Source organism: Rhodotorula toruloides, assembly GCF_000320785.1.
Source record: "Rhodotorula toruloides NP11 unplaced genomic scaffold Scaffold27, whole genome shotgun sequence".
Classification (NCBI taxonomy): Eukaryota; Fungi; Basidiomycota; class Microbotryomycetes; order Sporidiobolales; family Sporidiobolaceae; genus Rhodotorula; species Rhodotorula toruloides.
In genome coordinates this window covers 179,706-207,698 of record NW_015622987.1, presented here as the reverse complement: position 1 = coordinate 207,698, position 27,993 = coordinate 179,706, and the positions used below count along the sequence as shown (strand labels likewise).

General features: G+C 62.7%; 10 protein-coding genes across 10 annotated transcripts; 5 read left to right on the top strand and 5 right to left on the bottom strand.

Moving 5' to 3' along the window:
* Position 1: 1 nt before the first annotated feature.
* RHTO_04339 (transmembrane protein 66) lies at positions 2 to 1,254 on the bottom strand (the record flags this gene model as incomplete). Its single annotated transcript, XM_016418006.1, has 4 exons — positions 2 to 558; positions 642 to 794; positions 871 to 1,104; positions 1,224 to 1,254. The coding sequence occupies 4 exons, from the start codon at positions 1,252 to 1,254 to the stop codon at positions 2 to 4; spliced, it is 975 nt and encodes a 324-aa protein (XP_016270683.1).
* A 414-nt stretch (positions 1,255 to 1,668) lies between these two features.
* RHTO_04338 (endosomal peripheral membrane protein) lies at positions 1,669 to 8,365 on the top strand (the record flags this gene model as incomplete). The annotated part of the gene is made up of 13 exons (XM_016418005.1): positions 1,669 to 1,749; positions 1,829 to 1,895; positions 1,959 to 2,086; positions 2,147 to 2,311; positions 2,365 to 2,901; positions 2,959 to 5,667; positions 5,731 to 6,864; positions 6,926 to 7,064; positions 7,123 to 7,198; positions 7,254 to 7,321; positions 7,376 to 7,660; positions 7,716 to 7,839; positions 7,897 to 8,365. 13 exons carry the CDS (start codon positions 1,669 to 1,671, stop codon positions 8,363 to 8,365), a joined length of 5,982 nt encoding a protein of 1,993 aa, XP_016270682.1.
* A 136-nt stretch (positions 8,366 to 8,501) lies between these two features.
* RHTO_04337 (uncharacterized protein) lies at positions 8,502 to 9,696 on the top strand (the record flags this gene model as incomplete). Its single annotated transcript, XM_016418004.1, has 5 exons — positions 8,502 to 8,623; positions 8,675 to 8,816; positions 8,984 to 9,010; positions 9,072 to 9,113; positions 9,187 to 9,696. The coding sequence occupies 5 exons, from the start codon at positions 8,502 to 8,504 to the stop codon at positions 9,694 to 9,696; spliced, it is 843 nt and encodes a 280-aa protein (XP_016270681.1).
* A 274-nt stretch (positions 9,697 to 9,970) lies between these two features.
* Positions 9,971 to 10,903, top strand: RHTO_04336 (PAK-box/P21-Rho-binding domain containing protein; the record flags this gene model as incomplete). The annotated part of the gene is made up of 2 exons (XM_016418003.1): positions 9,971 to 10,261; positions 10,361 to 10,903. The coding sequence occupies 2 exons, from the start codon at positions 9,971 to 9,973 to the stop codon at positions 10,901 to 10,903; spliced, it is 834 nt and encodes a 277-aa protein (XP_016270680.1).
* Positions 10,904 to 11,313: 410 nt separating this feature from the next.
* RHTO_04335 (WD repeat protein 44) lies at positions 11,314 to 15,982 on the bottom strand (the record flags this gene model as incomplete). The annotated part of the gene is made up of 11 exons (XM_016418002.1): positions 11,314 to 11,459; positions 11,520 to 11,819; positions 11,878 to 11,967; positions 12,026 to 12,323; positions 12,387 to 12,476; positions 12,532 to 12,552; positions 12,610 to 12,786; positions 12,842 to 13,152; positions 13,208 to 13,478; positions 13,560 to 14,509; positions 15,220 to 15,982. The coding sequence occupies 11 exons, from the start codon at positions 15,980 to 15,982 to the stop codon at positions 11,314 to 11,316; spliced, it is 3,417 nt and encodes a 1,138-aa protein (XP_016270679.1).
* A 456-nt stretch (positions 15,983 to 16,438) lies between these two features.
* Positions 16,439 to 17,338, bottom strand: RHTO_04334 (respiratory chain complex I component; the record flags this gene model as incomplete). Its single annotated transcript, XM_016418001.1, has 4 exons — positions 16,439 to 16,600; positions 16,857 to 16,948; positions 17,154 to 17,205; positions 17,333 to 17,338. The coding sequence occupies 4 exons, from the start codon at positions 17,336 to 17,338 to the stop codon at positions 16,439 to 16,441; spliced, it is 312 nt and encodes a 103-aa protein (XP_016270678.1).
* Positions 17,339 to 17,911: 573 nt separating this feature from the next.
* Positions 17,912 to 20,827, bottom strand: RHTO_04333 (zinc finger, MYND-type protein, regulation of budding-related protein; the record flags this gene model as incomplete). Its single annotated transcript, XM_016418000.1, has 3 exons — positions 17,912 to 18,550; positions 18,620 to 20,520; positions 20,749 to 20,827. 3 exons carry the CDS (start codon positions 20,825 to 20,827, stop codon positions 17,912 to 17,914), a joined length of 2,619 nt encoding a protein of 872 aa, XP_016270677.1.
* A 1,038-nt stretch (positions 20,828 to 21,865) lies between these two features.
* Positions 21,866 to 24,222, bottom strand: RHTO_04332 (zinc finger, C2H2-type domain containing protein, DnaJ Family; the record flags this gene model as incomplete). Its single annotated transcript, XM_016417999.1, has 7 exons — positions 21,866 to 22,000; positions 22,070 to 22,775; positions 22,839 to 23,200; positions 23,262 to 23,701; positions 23,767 to 23,939; positions 24,046 to 24,091; positions 24,162 to 24,222. The coding sequence occupies 7 exons, from the start codon at positions 24,220 to 24,222 to the stop codon at positions 21,866 to 21,868; spliced, it is 1,923 nt and encodes a 640-aa protein (XP_016270676.1).
* Positions 24,223 to 24,395: 173 nt separating this feature from the next.
* On the top strand, positions 24,396 to 25,771 carry RHTO_04331 (Peptidyl-prolyl cis-trans isomerase, cyclophilin-type; the record flags this gene model as incomplete). Its single annotated transcript, XM_016417998.1, has 5 exons — positions 24,396 to 24,499; positions 24,592 to 24,684; positions 24,753 to 24,893; positions 25,016 to 25,101; positions 25,158 to 25,771. The coding sequence occupies 5 exons, from the start codon at positions 24,396 to 24,398 to the stop codon at positions 25,769 to 25,771; spliced, it is 1,038 nt and encodes a 345-aa protein (XP_016270675.1).
* A 412-nt stretch (positions 25,772 to 26,183) lies between these two features.
* RHTO_04330 (thiamine biosynthesis protein Nmt1) lies at positions 26,184 to 27,955 on the top strand (the record flags this gene model as incomplete). Its single annotated transcript, XM_016417997.1, has 7 exons — positions 26,184 to 26,387; positions 26,452 to 26,505; positions 26,874 to 27,060; positions 27,130 to 27,288; positions 27,395 to 27,707; positions 27,764 to 27,827; positions 27,881 to 27,955. 7 exons carry the CDS (start codon positions 26,184 to 26,186, stop codon positions 27,953 to 27,955), a joined length of 1,056 nt encoding a protein of 351 aa, XP_016270674.1.
* Positions 27,956 to 27,993: the final 38 nt, after the last annotated feature.

Here is a 27,993-nt window from a genome sequence, read left to right as displayed (position 1 = left end):
TTCACCGCACGCTCGTCCCGCCAAACCCGGTACTCCTCCTCATCCCGCTTGTGCCGACTCCTCGATCCCTGTCGTCATTGTCCCAGTCCTTCACATTCGCACGCGGTGTACCGCCCATCCCCCAACCCCTCTGCCTCACCCCTCCTCCTCCTCCTCCGCCCCAAAACCCTCCTCCCCCCATGCCCGGATACGCCCCATACTCGACCGGCTCCATCCGCCTGGGCCTCGTCGATCCCATCAAGGCGTTCGCTGCCCATCCAAGCGCAGCACCAGTGAAGAACCCAGGTCTCCAGCCTGCGTTCGGGGCGCCGTCGTTCGGGTTGGGTTTGGGCGCGGGCGTGTAAGGCGGAGGAGGACCGGATGGAGGGAAAGGTGGTCGACCGGAACCGCCTCCGCCTCCGCCTCCGCCGCCGTGACCACCGCCGGGAGTGTGAGGACCGCCGACGGGTCGACCGGCGCCGGGGAAGCGGAAGCGGCGCCAGAGGGGTGTGAGGAGCTTGGCGAGGAAGGAGGCGACGAGGTAGAGTGTAAGGAGCGAGAAGAGCAGGTTGAAGCCGCCTGTGAAGGAGAGATTGTCAGATTTGAGAGGCAGAGGAAAGAAAGGGGAAGGGCGAAAAGGCTCGAAACCAAGCGAGACTTACTGTTGAAGAGCGAGCCGGCGGAGCCTGGCATGTACAACTTTGACCACGACGGCAGGGAGGCAAAGCCCTCGCCTTCAAGATGTGCCGAGGACCGTACGAGCGAGTACGTCAGGCCGCAGGAACCGCGAACGATGTATGGGTCGTCCGGTCCGTCTGTGCGCATCGGCAAGACACAGTCAGCCCAGTCGCTGTGAAGCGTTCGCGACAGACAAGGGAACCACCGACTCACCCCAACCCTCGCAACTCACGCCAACCTCCCCAAACCGCACGCCGTTCGGCAGATCCGCTTCGCACTTCCACTCCAATCCGCCCGCCCCGTCGCTCCCTACAGCGATGCACTGAACGACGTCGGGCTGGTACTTGCGGCATGCTGAGCCTTTGCAGGTGAGTTGCGGAACGGGAGGGAGGCGGCGAGAGGCGGTGCGGCGGTTCGAGTGGAGCGTGAGGGCTGTGAGCGAGGAGACTGCATGAAAGATATGTCAGCCGAAGGCCCCTTCAAGCGAACCACCTCCCATGCACATGTCTTCCTGCTTTGTGGCGAGGAAGGATGAGGCAAGGCGGAGAACGAAGGAAGGGACGCACGTGGAACCCGCTGAGACCGTGTCGAGACCATCCTCGATCTCCTTCAGTAGCAGTGCGCGTCTTCCAGCAGTTTAGAGTGAGCGGTGAAGAGCAATGGAGCAAGCTGTTCGCCAGGAAGAGATGAGAAACCCAAGTCGACGTGTCCTCACTGCGGAGCTGATTTGACGGCTGTGGCAAGCGTAAACGATGTCTGCGAGTTCATCTAAAGCAATCCTGAGCCTGCACGAGCTGTGGACGACGAGCGAGGGTCGTGTTTGTCGACAACCGCGAACGAGAGAGCAAGACGGCTCCTCGTCCGCCAACAACTCGCTTTGACTGCGCTAGACCGTGCTAGACTCGCTCTGTGACTCGCTCTGACCCCGCCAGACGCGCGCACAGCGAACGACGCGCTCGTCGACACTCCCGCGCCTCCCCACTCGCTTCCCGCACGTCTCGCCGGGACAGGATGGCGTCCTCGGCGCTTCTGGCCGCAGACTACGCCAGCTTGGCAAAGGAGGCAGGGAGGAGACACTCGGACGTTCGCGACGTGCGTCTTCCTAGCTCTCTCTGCCGTCGAGCGAGGATCTTGCGTTGACCGAAGGATTCGCGATCGTTTGTCGGGACAGGCGGCGGACAAGGCGCATCAGTTGATCAAGCAGTCGAAAGAGCAGGCATTTGAAGAGCTCAGGGCAGGCGAGTCGGATTTCCTGGTACACTTAAAGCGGGATTCTCGCTCATCTTCTCCTCCTCCCGCAGATCCTCCTCCCTCCCAACACCCACTCTATCAGCCCATCTTTCTCGCCTCGCCGACTCGCAATGCGAAAGTCATTGCGCTCGCCATGTCTGCTCTGCAGCGGCTCATTGTTGCAGGAGCGGTGCCGAAGGTTCGTCCGCCGTCCCCTCTCGAGTGTGGTGAAGCTCGCTGATCCTTCAATCGTTGGCAGACGTTCGTCAAGCAGATTCTCGACACGCTCGAGCAGGTCATTCCGCAAGGCGTGGAAATCCAGCTCAAGATTCTGCAGATCCTAAGCAGTCTCTTGACGACCAACTCGCCTGCTGCGGATGGATCGCGCACGGGCAAGCTGGTGCAGGGCGAAGAGTTGGGTCGAGTGCGTCTCGGAGTCTCTGTCGCTCGGAGCACGTACTGATAGTCGCTGTGCAGGCCCTCGAGCTCTCGCATCGCTTGTCGACCTCGAAGATCCCCGTTGTCGCTTCCACCGCCTCCGCCACCCTTCGCCAGCTCTTCATGTTCGTCTTCGAGCGCGTAGGCGAAGAGGACGCCCTCGTCGCCTTCTCATCAGATCCGAACGACCCGTCCCTACCAGCCGCGACTTTCGACGTCGATATCCCGCCTCTTGAGGAGGACCGCGCCGCTTCGCTCGCTACGTCCATAGCGCGAAAGAAACCTTACCTGCCGGGAGACGCGCCCTCGTCGCCTGAGGTACCGCAGAAGACGCCTGCGTTTGGCGCGACGTTGCTGCCCGAGCCGCAGAACGAGACGCGCTCAATGAAGCTTCGGCCAGCAGCAAGGGACGCGTACCTCCTCCTCGAAGACTTGTGTCTGCTCATCGCGGGTGCGGGAGGAGAGGGCGCTCCAGATGGCGAACCGAGCTTCCTGAGATGGGGGAGTCTGAGCAGGACGTTTGGGCTCGAGTTGGTGGAGAGCATCGTCAGCGGGTTTGGTGGCATCGTTCGGACGGTGCGTGAGGCTTCTCTCGTTGGAGACCAGAACAGTAGCTGACTCCTGAGGCAACAGCACCCGGAACTCTTGCTTGTCCTCCGCGCACACCTCTGCCCGCTTCTCATCCGCTTCCTCTCCTCGCCTCCCCACTCGGCTCTCAGCTCCTCCACCTCCTTCACCTTCTCCTTCCCGCTCACCCTCCGCCTAACCCGCGTCGTCTTTCTCCTCCTCAAACAATTCTCCGACCTCCTCACCCTCGAATCCGAAGTCTTCCTCACTATGTTCGTCCGTGTCATCGGACCAGGCGACCGTGGCGAAGGCGAAGGAGGACACCCTGCCGGCCCCGCAGCGGGTCAGAACAGTCCGCTGTGGATGCGCGTTCTCGCGCTCGAAATCTTCCGTGGGTTGTGCAGCGACTTTGGGCTGATGATGAAGGTCTACCAGCGGTATGATGCGGCGACGCGAGAGGCGGGGGAGCGGAGTGGGTCGGGGAACAAGGGGAAGGGGAGGGCGTCGCCGGCGAGCGGATCAACTGTCTTCAGCGACATGATGACCGCCTTCAATCGCCTCGCGACGGAGAAGCCGTCCGTACTCGGCGTCGGCGCAGCGGTCATGTACGGCTCGTCACTCGGACCGGTATTCTCGAGCGGCGCAGGGTCGTCAGCAGGTCATGCATCGACAGGCATGAGTCCAGCGGCGAATTCGACGGGCGTCACGGGCTCGGCCGTTATCGACAGCGCCATGGAAATGGGCTACGGACTTGCCCAAGCGGCAGGATCGGTCGTCGGGAGCAGCGTAGCGGCTGCGGCAGGTGCAGTGTCCGCGGCAGGAGGCGCGGCGGCCGGACCCAGCCTCGACGTCCAGACGGCGTCAATGAAGCTTCAATGCATCGATCAGCTCGACAAAGCCGAACCGCCGCAGATCCCCGAGACCTACATCTTCCTCCTCGCCCTGCAGTGCCTGTCGGCCCTCGCAGACGGCTTCGCCTCGTTCACACTCGCGACCTATGGCGACGTCGTCGCGCGGCAACAAACGACGCGTGGTCTGGCACCCCCCGCTCTTAATTGGGACCGCCTCGACGAGCGAGATCCGCACGTCGCGTCACTTCGGGTCGTGCGCTCGATGGCCGAGTCCGCCTGGCCAGCCCTTCTCGCTTCAATGTCCTTCTTCATCGCCACAGCCCTCTCCGACGACCTTTTCTCCGACGTCGTCACCTCACTACAGAACTTCACTTCCGTCCTCGGCGTCCTCAACCTCGAGACGCCTCGAGAAGCATTCCTCACCTCGCTCTGCAAGTTTGCCATGCCGCCCGCCGTCGTCTCTCACATCGCCTCTCAGCAAGATCCGTTCGCCTCTCACGCCTCGAAGCCTTCGTCCGCTGCTGCAGCAGCCACAGCGGTCCTCTCAGCGGGTGCAGAATCGCTCGCCCTCCTCGCAGGCGGTTCTTCCTCCGCCTCTCTCCCCGTCGGCCTCTCCTCCCGCAACCTCGCCTGCCTCCGAGCACTAATGTCGGTCGCGCACTACCTCGCCGGCTCACTCGGCTACTCGTGGTTCTGCGTTTTCGAGACGCTGCAGAATGCCGACTTCGTTATCCGCGCGACATCTACCGTCAAGAGCGCAAAGAAGCGGACACAGGTGCCTGCGACTGCCGCTCACGCTACGCCAAGTAAGGCGGGGACGAGCGGATTGGGCGCGGGACAGTCTGCTTCGTCGGATCAGACGGCTCTTCCAGTTGTTCCGACCGAGGCGGACGAGCTGGCCGTTCAACAAGCGATCGCCAAGCTGTTTGAGGTGTCGACGAACCTCGACGACGGCGCCTTCCGCCAATTCCTCGGTGCACTGTGTCGCCTGAGCGGCGAGATGATTGGATTGCAGATGGCCGAGGACGGAACAGTGGCGCATTCTGCGGGCGGCGACGACCGAAGCGAAGACGGCAGCACGGGCTCGACGACGCCGCTGGATACGCCCGACCGCAGTCGACGACGATCGAGCGGGATTAGCACGAGTCGGGGCGCCTCGACAAGGGGCGGCGACAAATCGTTCGGTATTGCCAAGCTGGGCGCTGTTGCACTCCTCAACGTCTTGCGACTCGTCCAACGACCGCCAGACGTCGGCTGGGAGCTGCTCACCTCGCATCTCCTCTTCGTCCTTCACTCGACTTCGACCTCTACCCCGATCCGCCTGCAAGCCGCCGACGTACTCGGGACCGTCCTCACGGCTTCTATCAAGGCGCTGTCTGCTTCCGACCTCGCCTCGGACGTCGAGCTGCAGGAGCGAGGGCAGACGCAAGTGCTCGACGCGCTTGCCGCACAAGCTGAACCTGCGCCCCGGTTGCAGCTTGCTCCCGACGTCGAGATCCGCCGCCTCGCGCTCGATACACTCCTCAAAATCCTCGAAGCGAACGGACATTCGTTCGTCACGGGCTGGACCCAGATCTTCCACATCCTCCGCACCGCTTGCCCGACCGCCAGCTTCTTCGCCCCGCCTTCGCCCGTCGTCCCATCCGCACCTCGCCGCTCGCTCGACACGATCACAGAGCATGATGGCGTCGGTCCAATGACTCCTATGCGTAGCAGCGTAGGCGCGAACGGGTACTTCAACCTCGGCGTCGACGGAGGAGCGAAGAGTGCCAAGTCTGCCGTCCTCGTTCGGACCAGCTTTCCGTCCCTTCAGCTCATCTGCACCGACTTCCTGGACGCGCTCGACGTTGCTGAACTGCGCGACTGCATCACGACGCTGTCCGAGTTCGGCAAGCAGGCGGAGGATGTCAATGTCGCCCTCACCGTGAGTCTCGCGGTCTCGCACCTCATCCAAAAGTCCTGTCGCTAATGCCTCTTTTTTCTCCAGGCGGGAGGTTTGATCTGGGGCGTATCCGACCATGTCCAGGCGAAGCGGAAACAGAGCGACAGCGAAGTCGCTCACGGCGAGCTGTGGATGTTCTTGCTGCACAACCTCCTCGCCCTCTGCCGCGACTCGCGGCAAGAAGTGCGCGACGCGGCGATCACCAACGTCTTCCGCTCGATCTCGATGTACGGCTCGACACTTGACGATGCGACCTGGGACGCCTGCTGCTGGGAGGTCATCTTCCCGCTCGTGGACGACATCACATCGACTATCCGACGGCGCAACGACCCTGGCGCGGCGGAGGACGAGGACTTGAGCGAGGAAACCGTCCCGCAGCCGAATGCGCCGCCGATTCGATTGGTGGACAAGCAGTGGGACGAGTCTCTCACGCTCGCCTTGCGCTACCTCGGCGACGTCTTCTTCGACTACCTTTCGCAACTCGTTATGGTCGAACGGTACGACGAGATCTGGACCGCTTTCGTCGACCGCATCAAGGACTCGTTCGTCAGCGATCGACCCGTTCCAGCGACTGCGGCGATGCAGGCACTGGAGAAGGTTCTCACTGTCTCGCTCGACATGTCTGCGGCTGAGCGCATCGGCAAGTCGTGGGAAGTCGCATGGCAGGCCTGGGACGACGTAGGCGCGGCCCTCGAGGAGAACGCTCGCGCAGGCCCGAACGAGGAGAAGATCTACACGCAGGTCAACCTCGAAGCCTTTGTCCGTGTTGCACTCCCGATCTACACTCCTCCGCACATCACCTTCGACCTCTCTCGCATTCAACGCCTCCTCGCCGTTCTCAAGACCACCCTGACCTACCAGCGAAGCCCTGATTACCGAGCCGACGTCGACGGCCTCATGCCCCTGCAGTCGGCTGTTCTCGAGGTCGTCGCGGTCATCAAGCTCGACGACGTTCCCGGCGCCGCGTCTGCCGTCCTTTCCGACCTGAGCGAGTACCTCAAGCTCGCGTTCGTCGCGCCGTTCGAGACTTCGTCGGCATCCGGCATGGCCATGGGCGGCCAGCGTGTGACGTACGTTGCGCTAGCGAAAGAGGTCATGCCGCACGTGCAGTGGCTCTACCGCAAGTACAGCGACGAGCCGTCCGTCTACGAGCAGGGCGCCGTCGAACGGATGTTGCAGGTTCGCTCCTTCTTGTGCCGCTTCTCTGCGTTGATCGCTTACTCAAGCGCTCCCCCTGTAGGTGTATACGCTTCCGATGCGGCTCAAGCACGACTGTCCTGCGCCGGCCAAGTTCGGGTCTGCCGAGCCTCTCTGGAAGACGGCGACGGTCAACTACCTCAAAGCGGTGCGCGACGTCGTGTCCGCCCTTGGGACGCTCGGTGAGCCGCTCGGAAAGCGAAGACTAAGCGCCAGCTGACCTCAAGCCTGGTGTCACAGACTTGCCGCCTCCGACGGAGGAAGCTGTGTGGACGCAGCTCGTCGAGGGTTTTGCGGAAGCCTTGCTTGCCTCGAGGTGCGTCCAGGCGGCTCTCTCGCCATTGATTTTTCGCTAAGTCTCCCGCGAACAGCCGGGACTCGGCGACGCAGCGCGGCGCCGACCTGCATCGCGAGGAAGAGTTCGACCTTGCTCTCCTAGGTGAGCCTGCGTCCTTCCTGCATCCGATGCACAAGCTAATACGGCCGCATACAGCATCGCTCGAGCACGATGTGCTGCCTCACCTCGGTTCTCCCCGCGTCCCCGAAAACCTCGTCCGCCGACTCGCCAAAGCCCTCCAACTCGCTTCCCGACTGTACCGTCTCGACTTGCCCGATCCGTTCCCCGACTCACATGTCGAGCCTCGCTTCAGCCTCGACTTTGACGAGCAGGTCAAGGGCGAGATGTTTGGCACAACGGTCGAGATCGTCGAGAACCGCAAGGAGCGGTTTGCGTACTGGTGCCTGGACATGCTGTTCCTCGTGTGCGATGGCCACAAGGGTAAGTGGACCTTTCCCTTCACTACGAGCGCTCGCTGACGGGCGATTGCTCGCAGCCTCCGACCCAGCATGGCAACGACTCGCCGCTCTGAGCGTGCCATCGCTTCTCAACCGCTGCGCCGCTATCATCAAGACCTACATCGCTGATGCGCCTTTGCGAGGCAAGATGCCGTTCCCTCGGTGCGTCCGCTTCGCTCGAGAAACGGCGACTCGAGACTCACACCTAGTTGTACGCAGGATCCGGCAAGAGGAGCTCACCTACGTCCTGCAACGACTCTCCGCGCTCCGCCTCGCACGTGATACCCTCTGGGCCTCGACACAGCCCTCTCCCTCTTCCGCCATCGCCTCGCCAACTCCCCTCTCGTCCAGCTCGCCTCGCGACCGCGTCCGCGACGCCATGCTGCGCTCCCCACTCGCCCATCTCTATGAGCTCCACGGTGTCCTCATCGATCTGCTGGAGGTGGCGCGGAGCGAGCCGAGTATCGTACAGGCGTACATGCCGCAGCGATTTGCGGTCGGCTTGCGGGAGGAGGACGAAGAGGTCGAGTGGGAAGGCCTTCCTGCCGGGTGCAAGGTCGGCATCGTTGGTCGCAGACGGCGTGGCGGAGTTGGACATGACGAGGACGAGATGGACGTCGCCAAGTTGGCGCTCAGGTGCTTGAAGCTGGTCGGGGAGGAGATTGGCGCTGGTTTGTCGTTCGCCTGAGGTTGAGGCGGGCGTCGTACGGTTGTGTCCTTGTCGTAGATTGTCCTGAAGCACTTTCGCATCGCAAGCTGTCGCTACTTGACTTCTTCCCGCTCTCTCCCTTCGTCCGCTCACTCGCTCCTGTCGCTCTCCCGCCATGAAGTCCCCGCTGGACACCAACGCCCTCCCACCTGATCTTGCTGCTCGCTTTGCTGCTCTGCGCGCCCCGTCGTCTCCTCCCAAGCCCTCGTCCTCATCGCTTCCCGGCCCCACATCACCGTGCGTTCGTCTAAACCCCTCGCGCGACCACACTGATGCTCGAGCACACAGAGAACGGCAGTCAGAGACTGTGGAGGACCGGCTGAGGCGGCTGGAGACGCCGACGAAAGAGGAGGTTGAGCGAGGAGTCCAGGTTGCGGTCAAGGGAATGCCGGTGCGGCGGCTGAGCAGGAGGTTGAGTGGCCTGACTGAGGTGCGTGAGTAACTTCCGTCTTCCAGGCGAGCGCGCGGCGACAAAGTGCAGGCAGACCGGTCGTCGACGCCGCAAGGCACTTCAGTCTGCGACGGGTTCGCCGTCTGGAAAAAGGCCGACCGCGAGCAACGTATCGCTTACCATTTATTCGATCCTCTACGCGACAGGCGGGCGATGACGAGGCCGACGAAGCAGTAGGTCCTCCCGAGTCTCGCCTCGACCTGAATGCGCTCACTGAACTCGTGCCTACTGCAGGTTCAGCGCTTCCTTGCAGAAGCACAAGCAGCGCCCTCCTCAGTGAGTATATTTCGTCGGAGTTGAGCGCAAGGCGCGGCGTGAGCAGCGATCGAATGACCATCTTGCCTCGCAGCCTCCCCTCCCTTCTCCTCCCTCGCTCGACCCTTCCTCCCCTTCCTCGCCAAAGGCTCGAGCAGGCCGCACTGTCCCCGCTCTGAGTCCGTCGCTCCTCGACACCCTCTCCGGCGTCGAAGTTCAGTTCTTCCGACCCTCGCTCGGCGCTTCGACTGGCGACGTCGCGCCGTCTTCGTTTGGAGTCGGTGGGGAAGAGGAAGATCTGATGTGGAGACTGAGGGACGGGCTTAGTATTGAGGAGAAGACGAGGAAGCGGGACGAGGACGGAACGAAGGAATGGGAGAAGCGGATGGAGGGCTTGAAGGGTGTCGCTGCGGGTCCGGCTCGGTCAGCGGGTCCAGTAGGAGACGCACTGGGAGTGCCTCCAGATCTGGGTGAGCTGGAGAAGGCGGTCAAGCGGAAACAGAGGAAGGCGCGGCGAAGGGCGGACGACTCGAGCGAGGAGTCGGACGACACGTCGAGCGAGGCGTCGTCTGACAGTGCGGACAGCGTCGAAAGCGAGGTGTAGGAGGTGCTGCAATCCCATTTCGCTCCGGCAGACACGCGCACCTCGGTGTGAGGCAGAGGCTCCCAGCGGTCGCAGGCTTTGCCTCGAACCGCGACGGCTTCGCGGGAGTAGCAGAGAGCCTACAGCGACTTTACTAGTTTTCTGCCGCCTGCATCTGCATCGCGACACACGCCTTCGCCGCGCCATCCCGCACGCGCCTCTCCTTCAACTGCTCCTCTTCATCTCTCTTCTGCTTTCCCGCCGACCAACAATCTCCTGCACCCCCTTTTCCACCATGCCACTGCTCTTCAGCTGCCTCGCGCCGTCTGGCTACGTCGACACTCTCCCGCGAGGCGCCGCGCCGCCCTCGCAGTCGCGTCCACCTTACTCGATCGACGAAGCGCTCCTCCCGCCCTTGCAAGCTTCGCGACGAGGCAAGGGCAGCGCGAACAGGACGAGGATGTCGATAAGCAGTCCGACTGAGTTTAGGCATGTCGCGCATATGGGCGTCGACGAGGCTTTCGAGGCGAGCGCAGGGCAAGGCTTGCATGGGCGGGCGCGGGATCCGCAGGCTGACTTTGCGCCGGTGAGTGACTGTCAGATCTCCTTGAGCACTGGTGGAACAGCTGTCGCTGCTCGAGTTGTGGAATAGACAGTTGCCTCACACCTCGAATTCCGTTCGCAGCTTCCTCCCTCGTTTGCGTCGCCCAATTCTGCTCCCAAGCGGCCTGGCAGGCTCTCAGCACCCACACATCTGTCACCAGCTGACCTCGCATCAGAACGCGCCCTGGTTGACGCAAGCAACCGCGTTCTTTCCGCCCCATCCTCTCCCTCCCGCCCAACTTCCGCTCGACCAGTCCGCTCGCCTACTCGTCCGGCTCGTCCTACTTCCCTCCCAGCCTCTCCCGCCAACCTCGCAATCAAGCGCAAACCGCCGCCGCCCGTCACGCCGTCCGTCATTCGGGAAGTCAACAATCCGCAAGTCGCCCGGCCTGCGCCTGCAGTAGCGATTACTGCCCCCGCGTCGTCCAGCTTGCTCGCTCTACAGAATCTCTTCTCGCCTTCGGAATTGCGGACGGTCCAGGCGGCCGTCACCCAGACCAGCGATGAGGACGACGAGGCGAAGGAGGAAGAGCCGACGTACGAGACGAACACGACGAAGGCGTTCAAGGGCGCGCTGAAGGACATCGAGGAGGCGCTGAAGAGGGAGGCAGAGCGAGACGCTTGAGGAAACGGCTGGACGGTGAATAACGTTGTTGAGGGGACCTTCCTAATCTCGTTTCCTGCGTAGCCGTCCCCTTGCGCAGCTATGTACTCGTTCGACACGACTATCACGCACTATCTCTGTAAGCTCTCTTATCCGATATACACACTGGTCTCCTTCACACGAGTATGTTCCTGTGTCCGCTTCGTCCCGACTTTTGCAACTCGCTCTAACGCTCATGGTCTGCGCGCGAGAGGATGTGCACATATCTCGGCGTTGGCAAAAGCCCGAGAAGGAGAGCGAGACGGTATGGAACGACGAGAAAGGGTATCTACGGCGCGATTAAGGGTACAACGCGGGTATGGAAGGACCGGCCTAAGCTAAGTGGGCAGAGAGAACACAACAGTGAAGAGAGAGTAAGGAGGACGAGAGGACTAGCGCGCCCCGTCGCTGTAGAGGCTCCAGCGCTTCGAGCCGCCGCGAGAGAGCTTCGAACCTGAGGTAGGCGCAGCGAGGGTCGAGGCGACGGCGTTGACGGGGATGCTCGAGTTGCGGAAGACGGAGATGGTGCTCGTCTCGGCTGCGAGGTGAAGAAGGGGTGAGCCTGATTTGCCTGAGTGATGAGAGGAAGGGAGCGCACCATCGGCAACCACAATGATGGCGTCCTCCGCACCCCCTGCGCCGGGCACGACCTGTCCCTCACGACTGGTGGCCGGCACGAGCACCTCGCCGTCGGTCAGCCCGCCAGCCGCCAGCGTACTCTCGATCGTCGTCGCACGGCTCGTCACGCCTGCAAGTCCGAGACTCGCGCCTGAGAGGGTGCGGTCGAGAGGCGCAAAGTGCGAGTGACCGTCGTCAAAAATCGGGTCGTGGGCGGCGGCGAGGTGCGAGCGAGTCATGGTAGGCGCAAAGATGGCCGCCGTGACGATGTGAGCCGACACTGCGGAACGAGGATGGTAAGCTCCACCGGCGAAAGAAAGGCGTGCGAGGCCACGCACTCGGGAAGAACTCGACACCAGCGCCATCTTTCCGCTTCTTCGAGAGACGGAAACCCTCGTTCTCGTGCGGCGCCATCCCCGACTCCCAAACTGCTCGAATGGGCATCAGTCAGGGGAGAGAGCAACGACATCGTTAGAAGCGACGCACTGTAGACGTTGCGGTCCTCCGAGCCTGAAATGATCCACCGCCCGTCGTCGCTGAAGCTCGCCCGAATCTGCGAGCTCATGTTCTCGTGGCCGGCATACTTGGCCTCGATCATCTTGTCGGCGGTGTGGTACAGCCGGATACGCGAGTCGTTCGTCGTGACGAGGAGGCGCTCGCCGCCGCTTGAGGGGAGAGGGTACGGGCAGAGGCAGGTGACCTTCTTGCCGCGCGCGTTCTTGCCACGAGTCGACTTGGCCGTGAAGTGGGTGTGATAGTGGAGCGTGCCGACATCGAAGAACATCTGCGCCAGCGAAGAAGGTGAGCGAAGGTGCAGAGATAGGTGAGCGAGAGACGCGGAACTCACGCATGAACCGCCGAAGGTGCCCGCAATCGCACGCTGGCCGTCCCGCGTAAAGGCGACGCTCGTGATGAGGTCGGGCACCTCGGTCCAAATCTGCGTGAGTCAGGTTGTCAGCACGGCATGCAGTGTAGTAGCGCGTGGAGCGTACATGAACGCGCTTCTCCGGGATCTGCGACGGCGAGCTCGTCAGTGGCAGTCACACCGCTACGGAGAGAGACAGACGCACATTCCACAGCCGCAGCTTGCAGTCGAGCGAGCCGGACAGGAAGAAGCGGTCGTCGCGAGGGTGGAAGGCGATCGACGTAACGAAGTCGAGGTGCTGAAAAGCGCAGAGGCACTCGTCGCGCGAGATGTGCCACAGGCGCACGGTCTTGTCCATCGATGACGAGAGGAGGAAGTTGTTCTGCGAGCGGAACGGTTCAGCGGAACACACGAAGTCGTCGCTGATGTGGTCACACCTTGCTCCAGCTCAGATCGAGCACATCCGCATCGTGACCCTTAAATTCGCGAATCGGCTTCGGCGCAAAGACAGGCAAGACGCAAACCGGCGTTTTCGGCAGTTGCGTCTGCGCCAGGTTGGACTTGGACTTCTTGCTCCGCAGACCTGGAGCGGCCGTCGTCGAGGTCGGTGTGGCGGGAGCTCCGCCGCTTCGAGTGATCGTGGGCGAGTCGGGTGCGCCTGGCGTAGCGGCGCTGCTGTCGGCCGTCGGGCTCGTCTGCGAGTTGAGCGCAGCCTCGCGTGCTTCGGGCGTCGAGAGGACTTCCCAGACTGGTCGAGACCAGGTCAGCCAGTGAGGAAGCACGTTGATAAGAGGGGCACGCACCGCGCACAACGCCGTCGACACCGCCAGTCGCGAGGTACTTGCCGTCCTCAGAGAACTTGATCGTCCAGATCGCATTCTTTTTCTTCGTCCCTTTCGCGCCGTCATCGTTGCCGGACCGCTGGGACGCTGTCTCGTCTCGAGAGTGGAGGGAGTCGTCGTCGCCGGCCGCGGCGGACGGGCGGGAGGAGGACGAGCTGGCGGAGGGGAAGACGAGTTCTTGCGCGAGGAAGAGCTTGCCGAAAGCCTTGGTCGGCTTGCCCTTCGTCTTGACCTGTGCGAAAGAGAGGAGCCACGTTGTCAGCACGCCGTTCGTCGCAGGGGCAGAGCCCGAATTGACCCGTCTCGCACGCACCTTTGCAAACTGGATCTTCTCGCCTTTCGCCGCACCCTTCTCCGCCTTGATCGGGGTCGACTCCATCGTCGGACTGTCAAGCGTCTCCCTGTCCACACTGGTCGGCGAGAACGCGCCACTCGCGCTCGACGCCGACATTGGCGGCGTCGACTCCCTCATCTCGCGCGGCGGGGCAGACGAACTCGAGGCGGTGCGGTTGCGGCCGAAGCGGGAAAGGAATGACTTTTTGGGCGCTTTGATCGAGGCGGCAGAGAGGGGCGGAGGTGGGTCGGCTCGGGAGGAGGCGGTCGAGACCGAGCGATTGTGGGTGAAGGACGAGCGGTTTGGCGTCGAGGTGCCAGATGCTCCGGCAGAGCCGACGGACGCAGGTCCACCCGTAGCAGCTGAAGGAATCGCCGTGCTTGGAGTGATTGTCGCCCCGCTCGCTTGTCGACCCGTCTCGTCCTCCGCTCCCTCATGCACCAACCCCAGCCCAAGCGCCGACCCGCTCAAGTCCTTCTTCCTTCTCAAGCTGCCCTGCCTCGCACTCGCCCCACTAGCCATCCCATCCTCATCACTCATCTGCGTCGGACTCTCGCTCCTCGCGAGCCCGGAACTCGCCCTCGCAGTCCAACTCTGCTCCCTCAGCAACGCAGGCATCTTCCCTCCCGCACCTCCAGGGACACTCGAATCACTCTCGACCGAGCTCTCCCTCTTTCGCTCAGTCGCCTCCCGCGCACGGACGACACGGATAGCTTCTTGTTCCGAGTCGCGACGGGCGATGGCGTGCATCGTGAGTGGGTGGACGAGTCCTTCTTTCGAGGCCGCGACGAACGCGGAGGAGGGTGTGCGTGCGAGGGGCGCGAAGGCTGGACGAGCGGGGGACGAGGGAGCGGCGCCAGAGGGGGAGGCTGAGGCGGGCGAGGGGACGACCGGATTCTTGTCGGAGACGACGGAGGGGCCGTCAGTGGCTGAACGAGCGGGAAGGGAGGAGGAGCGGGCGAGTGTGGTCGAGCGCGGCAGCGCAAACGCGGTTGCGGGAGACGGGGGGTTCGTCGGAGGCGGAGTGGGCGGGAGCGACATTTGCGTGCGCAGGCGAGTCGCGGACGATGCAGATGACGAGCGGGCATGGCGAGAGCGAGGATGGGGTTTAGGCGGGAGAAAGCAGGAGACGAGTTCGTCGAGGGTCGTGTCGAAGTAGGGGAACGGTTCGATGGAAGGGCGTCGCGGGGTCGGAAGGGTGGTAGAGGGGACAGGAGCAGTGTGAGCGCGCCGTAACATCGCGAGAAGTAGGTGCTAGACGAAGTTGGGGCGCGTCGGGAAGCGCAACACGAATCCGCTCGTGCAGCGTATGCGCCAAGCCAGGAGGGCGCAGTCGTGCTACTTCGCCTCGACGCAGCAAGAGGCGGTACGATGAGGGAGGCAGAAGAGACAGGAAGAACGCTGGGGAGGCGTCGCATCACCCCGCCGGCTCACCCAATCCGTGAGAGTCCGCGGACCCGTCGAAACCGCAGTCTCTTCTTCAACGTCCCGCTCGATATCGAGGCGACGCCTGCTCCCTTTCTCCTATGCATGCCATCCGTACTGCACTTCCACAGTCCCGAAGACTCGCCCAGCAGACCGCGAACGAACCAAGAAAGCGGGAAGAAGGAGTGCCGTAAAGCGAAAGCGCCAGACTCACCGTCCTCAATCCGCAAGTCCATACTCTGCCGCATCAGCACCTCCTTTTGTTTGCCCTCCTTCTGTCCACCCAGCTCTTTCCTCCTTTCGCCGTCCTCCAGGTCGTCCTCATCCTCTTCTTCCTCCTCGTCCGACGAGAATCCACCCTCTTGAATCTCGAAATGCGGTGCGCCTGGCAGTCGAGAGGGCAGTAAGGAAGACAGGGAGAAAGACGGGAGCGAGACGGAGGGGATGGATGAGGCGAGCGAGGCGAAGAAGGTGCGGGCTTCGGAAGGCGGTTGGCGGGCGTTCGAGGCAGTCGAGGAGGAAGAGGGGAAAGAGGACGGTGGGGAAGAAGGCGATATGCGTGGTGGCCGACTCGACGAAGCAGGCGGAGATGAAGGGTGCCGGTTTGCTGCCGGAGGTGAGGACGAGGAGGAGGAAGTCGGGGGGAGTTTCGCCGTTTGTCGAGCCGGCGATTTGCCCGCCCAGTTCCTCCAATTCCTCGCTTGTCCCTGCTGTCCATTCTCGCCCGCCTCGTCCCTCCCAACCCTCACCTCCTCCTCCTCACCGCGCTCAGGCTCTACTTTCCGCCCTCCTCCCGCTTCCGGTCCAAGCCTGGGTGTGCCGAGCGACGGCGCCATGGGACTCGCAGGCGACACGAGGATGGACGGGACGGCGGACTGAGGGAGAGACGAGTCGATCGCGTCGTTCGTTGCGGGTACAGGTCGGGAAAGGTATTGCGCGCTGTCGTCTAGCGGGTTGGCGAGTGGTTGTGCGGCCATTGCTGGCTACTGTAGAGATGCACGCAAGTCGCCTGTCTAGCAGCTGACCCCGAGTGAGCGCGTGAAAGGAGCGAGCTGCTGGTCGTTCGGCGAGGGCGAGTCGGCGAGTGCTGGCGGGTGGATCGGGTGCGTGGCAGGCTCAGTAGCGTCACAGACTAGCCGCACCAAGCTCAACGGCAGTGCCAAGCGCGGTCGCAAGCTGTGAGAGCGAGTGTTCCCGGTCAAGTCGCGGAAGTTGTTGCGGAGGTTCGGACGGCGCATACGGGCCGCTTCAGAGTCTGGCAGCACGGCAGCCACTGTACGAAGACTCGCCGCTCACACCGGAACCGTCAGAGCGAGCCGAATCGCACCGCTCCTCTCCCTCTCCTCGTCCTCGACACGCAAAAGTAAACGAAAAGGACCCCATCTCCTCGTTTTACACGCGCGGCGCACCATCTACACTACACCGCAGTCGACCTATGCCTTGGCCTCTTGCGCCTGCCCACCCTCACTTTGCAGCAGTCCCAACCCGAGGATCCCGCCCGTCTCGACCTGTGCCTCGGCCGCCTTGCGCTTGTCCTGCAACTCGTGCGCCGTCTTGTTCAAGTACTCGGACTGGATCCGCATCGCGCGGGAGAGCTGTCGTGGGTGAGGATTGATGCAGGCGGGAGTGGTTGCGAGTGAGGGGTGATGTCGGAGAGCGAGGCGTGAGTTGTCGCGGGCGGCGAGAAGCGAGTGGGCGGTCATCAAGTTGAGTGCAGTGTGATCGACGATATGAAGCAGTCGAAGGATGAGGCGAAGGCGGAGATGTGTCGAGCACGAGGGAGGAGGAAGTGCAATCCGAACCGGTCAGTCCCGTCTCGTCTCGCACCAGGGCGAAAGACTCGCAACGCACCTCCTTAGTCTGATGCAAGCACTCCAAGTAGTCCTCCTTCTGGTTCACACACTCGCTCGGGTGGTCGGCGCCCGCATAGCACTTTTGGAAGTCTGCGAGCGCGAGGACGTCCAGGCAACCGGGAGACACGGTTGGTCAGCACGCCGCATCAGCGAGAGCTCAACGCAGCCCTCCTCCCGCCCGTCTGTGGCGTAGATGGAGCGAGCCTCTCATCAATCCCTCCCCGACCCGCATCCCCCTCCCCCGCCCCTCTCCTCGTCCAGATCCCGCCTGAAGCCAGCACAGGAAGCGACATACCCTGCCAGAAAGGAAAACACTTTGTCCGACCGCCCGTGTAGCTGAATCCGGACTGTGTGTTTGATGGGCGAGGCGTGAGGGCGATGAGGGGGGTCGTGAGAGGGAGAAAGGGCGCGGGGAGGGGAGAGGGAGCGTCAGTGGGTTTCCACGAGTTTGTAAGCAGGGGAAGGGACACGCACGGCCATCCTGAGAGTGCGAGAAAGGATGAGGAGGACGAGACGACCGCGACGAGGCCAAGTCGAGAGGGAATTGGCGGCAATGGCTCGAGATGATTGGGAGGTGCTGTGCTGCTGCTTCTGATTCCCTCGAAGGTATTGTCAAGGCAACAGCAAGCGGCTACGCGCGAGGTGGCCTCCCTCTCCTCCTCGTCTTCGCCAAACCCTCTCGCTCGCCAGTCTTGTTCTCGCCTTTAACGAACATCACCGAGTGGAGAGGACAATGGAGGAATTGCAACAACGACTGGAAGCCGTCGAACGGAAGCAAGGAGGAGGAACAGACCATGAGACGAAACCAAAGAGAGAGAAAGAACGAGGGCACAACGAGGGACGAGGCGAGTCCTGCGAAGAGAGAGGAAGAGAGGGACAGGGAGGGGATATGGCAGAAGGAGAGAGTCATGCATGTGCGGAGGGAAAGTGCGTGGAATAACCGGACCAAGTGGACTGAGAACCTGAACTGAAGAGAGGGCGAGTATAACGGAACCAAGAAACGAGGCAACAAGAAGAGAGAGAAAGGGTCTGTAAGCATCCGCCGGGCGAGGTCTAGTTCGCCTGCACGCGGACGACACCGCCATCGAACACGCCTCCTTCGCCAGCCAACATCTCGCGCGCGACCTGGTCCTCGTCGATCCCGACAGGCATGCCGCCTTCCTCGGCCGTGGCGATGCCAGGTGGGAGGCCGGGCGGGAAGACGCCGTTTCGTCCTCCGGGACCAGCGGCGGCATTCGTCGCGGGAGGAGCGGGAGGAGGCGGAGTCGCGACACTGTCCGTCAGGCGGTGCGAGGCGTGGTGACGGCGCGAGTGCGGGACAGGTGGCGTCTGAGCCGACGGGTGGAGGGCGACAGGCCGTGCGCGAGGGGTAGTCGAGTCCCCCGCCGGTGGCGCAGGCAACTCCTCCAGCTCCTCATCGTCCTCGTCCTCCTCGTCGTCTTCCGCCTCACGCCGTCGACGCTGGTGGTGATGCCTCCGTCGACGCTGCGCAAGGTCAGGCGGGAACCCTCCCTCGGCAGCCGCGACAGCAGGCGAGGCGGGAGTCGAGTTGCCCGAGTCGGCGGCCGAGTCGGTCGCGCCTGCGAGGGCGGCGCTGCGCGACGAACCGTCGTGCCCGTGTGCACCATGACGACGGCTCGTGATCTTGTGGCACCAGTGTCGGTGACCCTGGTTCCACGCCTCGGACTGGCACTTTTTGCGTGGCAAACGAGCGAGTCAGTATCCGCCTACACTCTTGAGAGAGGTGGGAACTTCACGCACCATCTTTGAGCAATACTTGGCCCTCCTGCACCTCCTGCACTTGGCAAACTCCCTCGCATACCCCTCCCACTTCCCACACAACATGTTCGCGCACTGCCTAATCCCTCCGCTGGCATCGTCCTTCCGACACGCGTTACGCATGATAGTCCCAGCCCAATACTGGACGTCTTCCGGATAGACGGGCGTGAAAGGGTCGTCCGAGGGCGGGCGGTAGGTGAAGAACTCGACGAGGGAGAAGACGTTTGTTGGGGCAGAGGCGGGGCGACGGACTGTGCGGCGGGAGGAGAAGGGGTCGGAAGTGGAGGAGGATGCGACTTCAGGGAACGGGAAGGGGTAGAGGTACGGCACTGCGTTGGACGCCGATGCAGCGAGCGCGGGAGACGGCTCGTGAAACAACTGCCGGACGTGCGGGTACTTGCTCAAGTATGCGAGGAGCTGGAGCGAGTGCAGGACGTCTTCCTCGCGGAAAGGGAAGGAGCCGTCGGACGGGGCAAGCGAGGGCGAGGGCGAAGGGGCAGGAGGAGGCGAAGGTGCGGCGCGAGCGGGCTGAGCAGGGCGGAGAGTCGGCTCGTACCGCTGCTGATTCGGCAACGGGAGCGAGCGAGTACGCGGGTTCGACGGCCGTGCAGGCCTCCGCGACGACCGCTGCGGAACAGCAGGCTGAGCAGTCTCAGTCCGTCGCTGCGCCTCGTCCGCATCGCCCATCTCGACATCCCCACTCTCGTCCGCCGCCTGCGCAGGCGGGACAGGAGTAGCCATCTCCGCGTCCTCAGCTGCCTTGACACGCTCCATCTCCGACCGGACCCTCGCCGCCGCTCCGATAGTCGACGACGACGAAGACGGCACAGACGAAGCCATCACGACCTCGTCCGCTTCGACTTCCTGGCCGGACGTCGAGCCGTTCTCGTCGCCCGTGATCGAGGCATCGTCGAGGCTGAGAACGGTGTCGGGCGTGTGCACACGCGAAGGAGGTGGGTGGAGCAGGGAGGTTGCGGGCAAAGCGGCGGACGCGGCGGCTGATGAGGCGGCTACGACGTTGAGGCGCGTGAGAAGCGGGCGGGAGACGGTCGAGGGAGGGACGACGATGTGTGCTGGGACGGGCGGCGAAGGTGGGAGGGGCGAGACGGGGACAGACGAGACGGGCGAGACAGACGTCGACGACGCAGAAGTCGGAACAATCTGGTAGTGCTGCTGCTGTGCCGCACCGTCCTCCTCCTCCTCCTCAACATCCATCGCCGCACCCTCAACCTCCCTCGCAAGGCCATGCCTCGCCATCCACTCCATCCTCGCAATCCGCTCATTCTCCTTCTTCTGCCACTCGACAATATTCTGCATGCGCTTTCGCGCAATCTCCTCGAGGTACCGCTGGAGGACAAAGACGACGACGTCCACCGCGCCAGCTTCGACGACGCGCGTACGGATGGCCTCGTTCCCGCGCACGCCGATGTTGACGATGCACTGAAAGGCGAGCGAGTAGGTGTAGAGGAGGTGGCGGAACTTGCTTGGTGGCGGGAGGAGGAGGGACGAAGGGACCGAGTAGGTGTATCCCGTCACGTCGCCGTCCGGAACGAGCGCGAGCAACGCCCCGTCCACATCCGACTCTTCCAACTCGCGCAAGTCGTCAAGCGTAGGCAAGAGGTCGTACTCGGCGAACGCCTTGAACGGGCTCTTCCTGCTTGCGCGGGGCAGCGCACCCTTTCCTTTGCCCTTCAAGTCGGCCAGCGACGCGGCTTGTTGCGCAGGAGGCCCGCCCTGCGCGCAGTGCTTCAAAATGCGCACTATCCGCTCGAGTCCACCGTCGTGTGCGAGGATCTCACGGATTCGGGGAGAGGTCGCGGTCAGATAGGAGAGGTGTGTAAGCGAGTTGATGAGCGGGAGAGAGGCCGTCGGCGCGTCGAGCGCTGTCGCAGACCGAATGGTTAGCTCTCTATGTCCTGGTAGACCGCAGGAGATGCTAGGCGTGGTAGCTCCGGCGAGAGCGATCAAGTCGACTCGTCATCCATTCCCGCCACATCCGAGGCGTGTCTTCCGCTCGAGCGCTTTCCCATGTCTGGCTCGTCTTGTTCGCTCCATCCCGTCCAAACAACCCGCCGAACAACCGAAAGGAAGCGCGCGCCCGCTCGACTCACCTCTTCGGTCGTAGACGCCCGACTGGACGCAGATGGCGGCCCTCCCATTCGCAGGAAAGCTGTGATTCGATTCTCGCATCCTTTACGAGATGCGTCAAGTCGAATCGGTGGAAGTAAGAGTGAAGAAGGGTGAGAGAGAAGCGAGTTGACCAAGACTGCCGGCCAGGAACCGAGGCGAGGGGACGAGGGGGTGTGGCGAGTTGCGTGAGTCGAGTCGGGGGATGGCTGGGTGACTGGGTGGGAAGAGTGGGCGTTTAGATACGCTGCGAAGCCATAGTAGCTTCCTTTGAATGTCGTGAGAGGGAGGGAAGAGTCGAGGGTGGCCAAGTCTATGCAGGGCGAGGCGCACAAGGGGTGCAAGGGGTGGCGGGCAGCGGCGACGGCGACAAGGGCGAGGACGGGCGAATCTGATGTATCGAGAGGACACTCCAGGTCAGCTAGGCCGTCCAGCGAGTCCTCCAGGAGAGCGAGACGAGACGCACGCTTGATCAGCCAACGGGCGGGTCGTGAGAGAGCGCGACAACGACGGCGAAGCGCGCGGGCTGGCTGGGTGCGTCTAGCAGGTGTAGCTGACGAGTATGAGCGTGTGCACGTAGCAAGCAAGCACGCAGACAGCGCAGGCGAGGACGGCAACAAGCTGGCTGGCTGGCTGGTTGTCTCGCCCTGACTCTCGTCGAATGCAAAGTCAAGGCGCGCTCTCATTCGTGACGGCAACGACGACAGTGACGTTCAAACGTCGAAAGAACCCTCACAAGCCAGCGAAAGGAGCTTGCCGCGACGCAGCGAGACGACCCTCTCCTCCTCCTCGTCCCCTCCGACTGCGAACAAGTGCGCCCCGCCCGCCGTCAACGACGACGATCCTCTAGCCACTCCAGGCCGAATGCAACGACGACTCGCAAGTCGCATCAGCGGAACAGCAACACCCAGCGCGCGAGTCCGTTCTCGAAGCCGGAGCGGGAAAGTCCCACGTACGACTGTGAGTCCGTTTGCAGATCCTTCTGCTGGGTGTTCTTGAACGAATACCCCGGTCACGGAACGCGAGAAGGCGGCCAGTGCGCAGTCCGTGCGAGTCGAGAGAGGGCGTCGCAAGTTGCAGCTCGACGCAAGACCAACGGATCTATCGTTTGCCCTTCTTCTTCTTGCTGGACGAGCCTGCGCCGGCTGACGAGTCGGCGAGTGCGTGGCCAGTGTCGTTGATGTGCTGGAAGAGCTTCGAGCGCGAGGCGAACGACTCGCTGCAGACGTTGCAGCGCTGCACGGCGGTCCATCTCGCAAAGTCAGCTTGTGACATCGGGGATCAGGAAAAGACGAGAGCACGCACGATGGCGTCCGCTATGCCCTTTCCACCGCCCTTCTTGAGCGTCTCCTTCGCCCGCCGCTTGTCCTTCTTGCTCGTCGCCCGGTCGTCCTCCTCCTCCCTCTCTGGCTCGGCCTCGCCCGCCTCTTCGCTCGCCGCAGGAGCAGGCGTTGGAGGCGCCGGACTCGCCGTCCCGCTCTTCGCGGTCCCCACTCCGCTCCGGCCCTTCTTCCCACCCTTCTTCTTCCCCTTCCCTCCGCCCTTCCTCCACTCCTCATCGCTCGAGTCCAACTTCACCTCTTCCTTCAACCCGCTCACTTCGGCATCCAGCTCCTCCTCCTCGGCATCGAGGCCGGTCGGAGGGAACCCCTGCCTACCCTTTCCTTTACGCTTCTTCCGCCCTTGTGCGATCCCAAGCGCTGCGAGGTCATCAGAGTCGGAGGGCGAATCAGGCGCAAGGGGAGTGGGCTTCTTCCCGCGCTGTTTCTTCTTTGACTTCTTCGTGGAAGAGGTGGGCAGGTCGTCTTCGTCGTCATTAATGGCAACGGAGAAAGAGGCGAGCGAGTCAGCTAGAGCGGTGGCGTCTGCTGCAGTCGCTGGAGGAGGGGGGGAAGGCGAAGCTGAGCGTGAGGAAGAGGCGACGGGTGAGGCGGGCTCGTCGGGTTCCGAGGCAGGCGCGGTACCGTTCAGACCGAGCTCGGCATCTTCGAGTTGCATCTCGCGGATGAGGCTGCCGTTCGCAAGGTCAGCGAGGTCCAGAGGAGATTCGATGGGGAGAGACGGCGGAACGTACCGCTCGACATTCTTGACATGTTTCCGACTCCGCTCATGGTTCTCCCACGCTCCGCCACTTCTGTACCCCCTCTCGCAAGCTTCACACCACACAACCTCATCCACCTCCTCCCCTTCCTCCTCCTCCTCACCGCTCCCAACCTCACTCCTCTCCTCCCACATCCGCAAAACCTCCTCCTCGCCCTTCCCGCCCCGCTGCCAATCCTGCGCTTCGTATGCTGCGGCGTTCGCTTCGCGTTCGGCTGCGCGAGCGCGCGCGGAGGCGGCGAGTGAGGCGCGGATCTCGGCTTCGGCGGCGGCGCGAGCGGCAGAGGTGGTGGTTGTCCAGCGGGGGTCGCGGCGGCGGACGAACATGACGAGGTTCTGCGAGTCGTCGCCCGTCAGCGAGCGGGAGAAGAAGGACCGGGAAACGATCACGACGCACCCTGACAGCCTCGTTGTATTCCCGCTTCGCACTCTGCCTCGCGCGCTGATTCTCCTTCTCAATCTCCCGTCGCTGCCAACGCGGCATCTCCTCCTCCATCTTGTACACATCCTTCCACGCAAAATCCTTCTCAGTCGAGAAATTTGTCCAAGCGGAATAGAACGCTCGAATGTCGGCAACGTCGTTTGTTGATGAGGTGCCGAAGCCGGGATAGAGGTGTGGAGAGGACCAGGAGGTCTCGTCGGCTGCCAGGAGGGAGAAGAGCGTGGCGAAGGTGTTGAAGAAACCCGTGGGGGAATCGTCGAAGCCGGACCAGGCGGACGTCGAGAAGAACTTCATTAGGTGTGGCGTTTGGATGCCCCTGCCGGGCGTCGCGCGCGCTCGGGGTTTCTGTATGCCTTTGCGCACTGAGTCGAAGAATGATGCTTCCGCCTCGGTTGCTGCGAGTCGAGACGACCGTCAGCTACCCTTTGAACCGGCCGAAAGAACAGGTTTTGAGACTCACTGCCCGCCGCTCCGCCATTGCTGATGTCCTCGCGGTGGTCATCATACCACGCGCGTTCCTGAGGATCTGACAAACACTCGTAGGCGGCTTGTATCCGTGCGAAGCGCTTCGTTGCCCCTTCGATGTCGTTCGGGTTCTTGTCGGGGTGTTCTCGCAGAGCGACTTTGCGGAAGCTGCGTGTGCAAGAGTACTGTCAGCGCTGTTGAACGCTGCGAACCTACTGGAGCAAGACAGAGGACCAGCAAGAGGCAGGGGCGCGGGGACCAGACACCAACGTACGCCTTCTTGATCTCCTCCTGCGACGCAGTGACCTCGACTCCTAGCACTGCACGCACGCAAGCCCTCGTCAGCGGTTCAGGACGTGCGAGAGGACGGCGAAAGGAGCGAGGACGAACCCTCGTAGTGGTCCAGCTCTTTCGACACTGCGCCCGCCTGTGAAGAGGCGTTGGCACCCATCCTAGCCTAGCAGCCGACCTATCCAGTCCAGCAAGCAGCAGAGAGCGAGCAGCAATGAGCGAGCGGATGTCAACCAGTGGGTTATCCTCGACCACCCAACTTGCTCCCCGCGCCTGAGCTCGCTTGACTGCCTGCTGAATCGCTCGAGACTTGTCTCTATCACCCGCGCAACTATGGTCAACCCGCGTGTCTTCCTCGACTTTGCGGTCGAGGGCGAACCGCTTGGTCGCGTCGTCTTCGAGCTGTTCGCGGATGTGGTGCCAAAGACGGTCGAGAAGTGAGTCTGCAGTTCTCAATGGGTGACGCGAGTGCAGCAGCCGCCATCGAGCCAGGAGGAGACGCTGATCTCTTGTTGTTGCAATGACACAGCTTCCGCGCTCTTTGCACCGGCTCAAAGGGCGTGAACGAGATTGGGATCCCGCTGTGGTACAAGGGCTCGCCCATGCACCGAATCATCGCAGGGTGCGTCCGTCTCTCGGTCGTCTCGCTGTTTCGCCCCGCTCGTCCTAACCCTCGTCCGCTCGCAATAGCTTCATGGTCCAGGGCGGCGACTTTACGATGCGCAACGGCAAAGGCGGCGAGTCGATCTACGGCCAGACGTTCGAGGACGAGGACCTGAGGCGCGAGATTGATTCGGAAGGGTTGTTGTGCATGGCGAACAAGGGACGCAAGTGCGTTCGTTCTTTTCGTGGCGATGCCTCTCATCTTCACCAAGATCGTTGCGGTCGTCTCGAGCGGCTGACGAGGCCGTAAGTCCTACTCGGTTGTGCTGACACCGTTTCTCACCTCGCAGCACCAACTCCTCTCAGTTCTTCGTCACCCTGCGCCCTTGCCCTCACCTGAACGGCAAACACGTTGTCTTCGGCAAGGTGGTCAAGGGTGCGTGTGGATTGTCCAAACAAGGCCTGCCCTGCTGATGGAAGTCTCGCACGCAGGCTACGAAATCATCGTCGCGATGAGCAAGATGCCGGTCGACGCCAAGGACCACCCAACACAGCTCATTACGATCTCGCATTGCGGCGAGCTCGAGCGCCGCGTCGCGGCGAAACCCAAAACCCCTCCTCCCGCCTCGCCATCCGCCACTTCCCGCTCGCGGTCTCGCTCTCGCTCCGTCTCTCGCTCGCCTTCGCCCGACCGCAATTGGTCCCGTTCATCCCGCCACCGCTCTCGCCGCCACGACACCGATGAGTCTGGCTCAGAAGACGACGACCGTCGCCGCCGTCATCGCTCGTCCTCGCACAAACACCGCTCTTCTCGACGACACAAGCACCGCTCGTCTCGTCGCTCAGCGTCTCCTGCGCGGAAGGAGGACTCGCCCGAGCTCTCAGCGGAACAGATTGCGGCGCTAGAGGCGCAAAATAGGGAGGAAGAAACTGCGGCGAAAAGGAGACGTGAGGAGGAGGAGCGCGAGGCAGAGTTGCGTAGGCGCGAGGCGCAGGAAGCGAGGGAGCGCTACGAGCGGGAGCAGATCGCGAAGGGCGGGATCATCTACAAGGGAAGGGGGCGGATGAAGGCGGATAGCGGTAGGGGTGGAATGAGGGGCTGGTAATTCGACGGTGTCTCGACGCCTTCGACTTCTTTTCGACTTCGCTTCCCCCTTTGCTTGTCCGGCCCGTCCAGCTCCGCCCGACAACGACCGGCTGGTGGAGGATTGGCAGGCGGTATCGTCGGCATCGGTTGGCCTTCTCAACCTTGCTCGCTCTTCTTGTGCTGCTCTCACGACGTCGCTTGCTTTCGCCTTGACGTTGGGCGAGCACGTTTGACTGCGAGGAATCGATACGGGGTCGATGTATGCGGTGCTCGTGCCGAAAAACGCTCCTACTCCCGCCGAAGCGCAACGGCCCACGACACCTCGAAAACCTCTCTTTCTCTTCTTCTTCTTCCTTCCCTAGCACCACAGCGTCAATACAACGTCGATCCCAACCCACCCGCACTCCTACGACACCTACAGCACTAGCAGAATGACCGACGTTCCTGTCTCCTTCCTCCTCAACTGGCACGCGACGTCGTACCATGCCCCGATCTTCCTCGCCCAAGCCAAGGGCTACTTCAAGGACGAGGGCGTCTCGGTTGCCATCCTCGAGCCCAACGATCCCTCGGACTGTGCGGGACTTGTCGGTCGCGGCACCATCGACATGGGCGTTAAAGCTATGGTCCATACCATCGTGATCTCGCACCTCGGGCACTACAACGAGATTGTCACGCTTACGACATCTCTGCGCTCGACAGGCCGCCAAAGCTAACGGTCACGGAGTGACTTCCGTCGGCTGCATCCTCGACGAGGTGCCAACTCTCCCCTGAGGATCCCTTTTCTCTCCCTGCGCCGCTACACCACTTCAAGGACCTCGTGTTGTCCTTTAGCTCCCGGTCGTGAGGGCGTCCTCCTGAAGGTTCGTCCGCACGATCGACACCGCTTGACTCTCAAGGAGCGAGTAAGGGTCAGGCCAAGAGCCCGGTGCTGTACGGGCGTCTGTCGGACTGAGATGTGCTTTGTGACTTCGATTCCAATCGATTCTTACTTTGCCGGACCGTCAACCAGCGGATCGAGGTAATGCTCGCGGCGCAAACAGCATTGCGACTTGACGACCTAACCCTCACTCGTCTCGACTACGACCGAACGGCCGCTCACTCGCCATGCGTCTGTTTTGCAGCCTTTCACCGGTCTTCTCTACCTCGAGGGCGGCGTTGACGGCAAGGGCAACGGGATCACCAACGACTTCCGCTCACTCAAGGGCAAGCGCATCGGCTACGTCGGCCACTTCGGCGCCGTCCAGGTTCGCGAGCTCGCCGAGAAGTACGGCATGGACCCCGAGAAAGACTTCGAGCTCATCCGCGTCGGTGCGTCCTTCCTCTCTCGTCCCTTCCCTTCTTCTCCCTTCATCGCGTTGATTCTTGGCTCTCCCGCAGGAATGGACGTCGTCGGTGCCATCATCGACGGCCGCATCGACGCCGGCGTCGGCATTGGCGCCGTCAACGGCGTCGAGCTCGAGGCCTGGTGCACGGCCAACGGTCGCCCCGAGTCCGACGTCAAGCTCATCCGCATCGACGAGCTCGCCGAGCTGGGCTGTGAGTCATCCTAGCATTCTTCGCGCGACGCTTTGGCAATGGAGAACCCGGTATCGCCGGGAAGTGAAGCGAGGCTGACTGTTCCTCTCCGCCTCTCCTTTGGCAGGTTGCTGCTTCTGCTCAATCTTGGTTCTTGCCAACGACGAGTTCCGCGCAAAGAACCCGGAGAAGGTCGCCGCTGTCATGCGCGCCATCAAGCGCGGCGCCGTCGACATCTTTGCCAACCCGAAGCAAGCCTGGCTCGAGGTCTGCAAGTTCAAGAAGACGTTCCGCGCCGAGCTCTTCGGCAAAATCTACGAGCGCTGCTTCCCCTTCATGTCGCGCGACCTTCGTAACGTCAAGCGCGACTGGGTCAAGGTCTCGGCGTACTGCCACCGCATCGGCGTTTGCGACGCCAACTTCACGCCGAACTACACCAAGTGCGCTCGCATCGACGCATGGTTGACGGCCTCTGTTGACTTCTCTCCCTTCGCAGCGAGTTCATCCAGTGGGAGCAGCTTCCCGAGCCCGCCGACCCGGCTGCCAACCAGGTCTTGATGGTGCGTACACTCATGAGCGCTCGTGACTTCTCGCTGACGTCCACTCTCTGCAGGCGAAGAAGCAGGACGAGGTCCGCGTCAAGGGCGGTGTCCTCACTGCCGCTCAGCCGGTCGCCGTCGCAGCCTAGTCGCCCCCGTCTTTCCCATCTTTCCCAAACATCAGTAG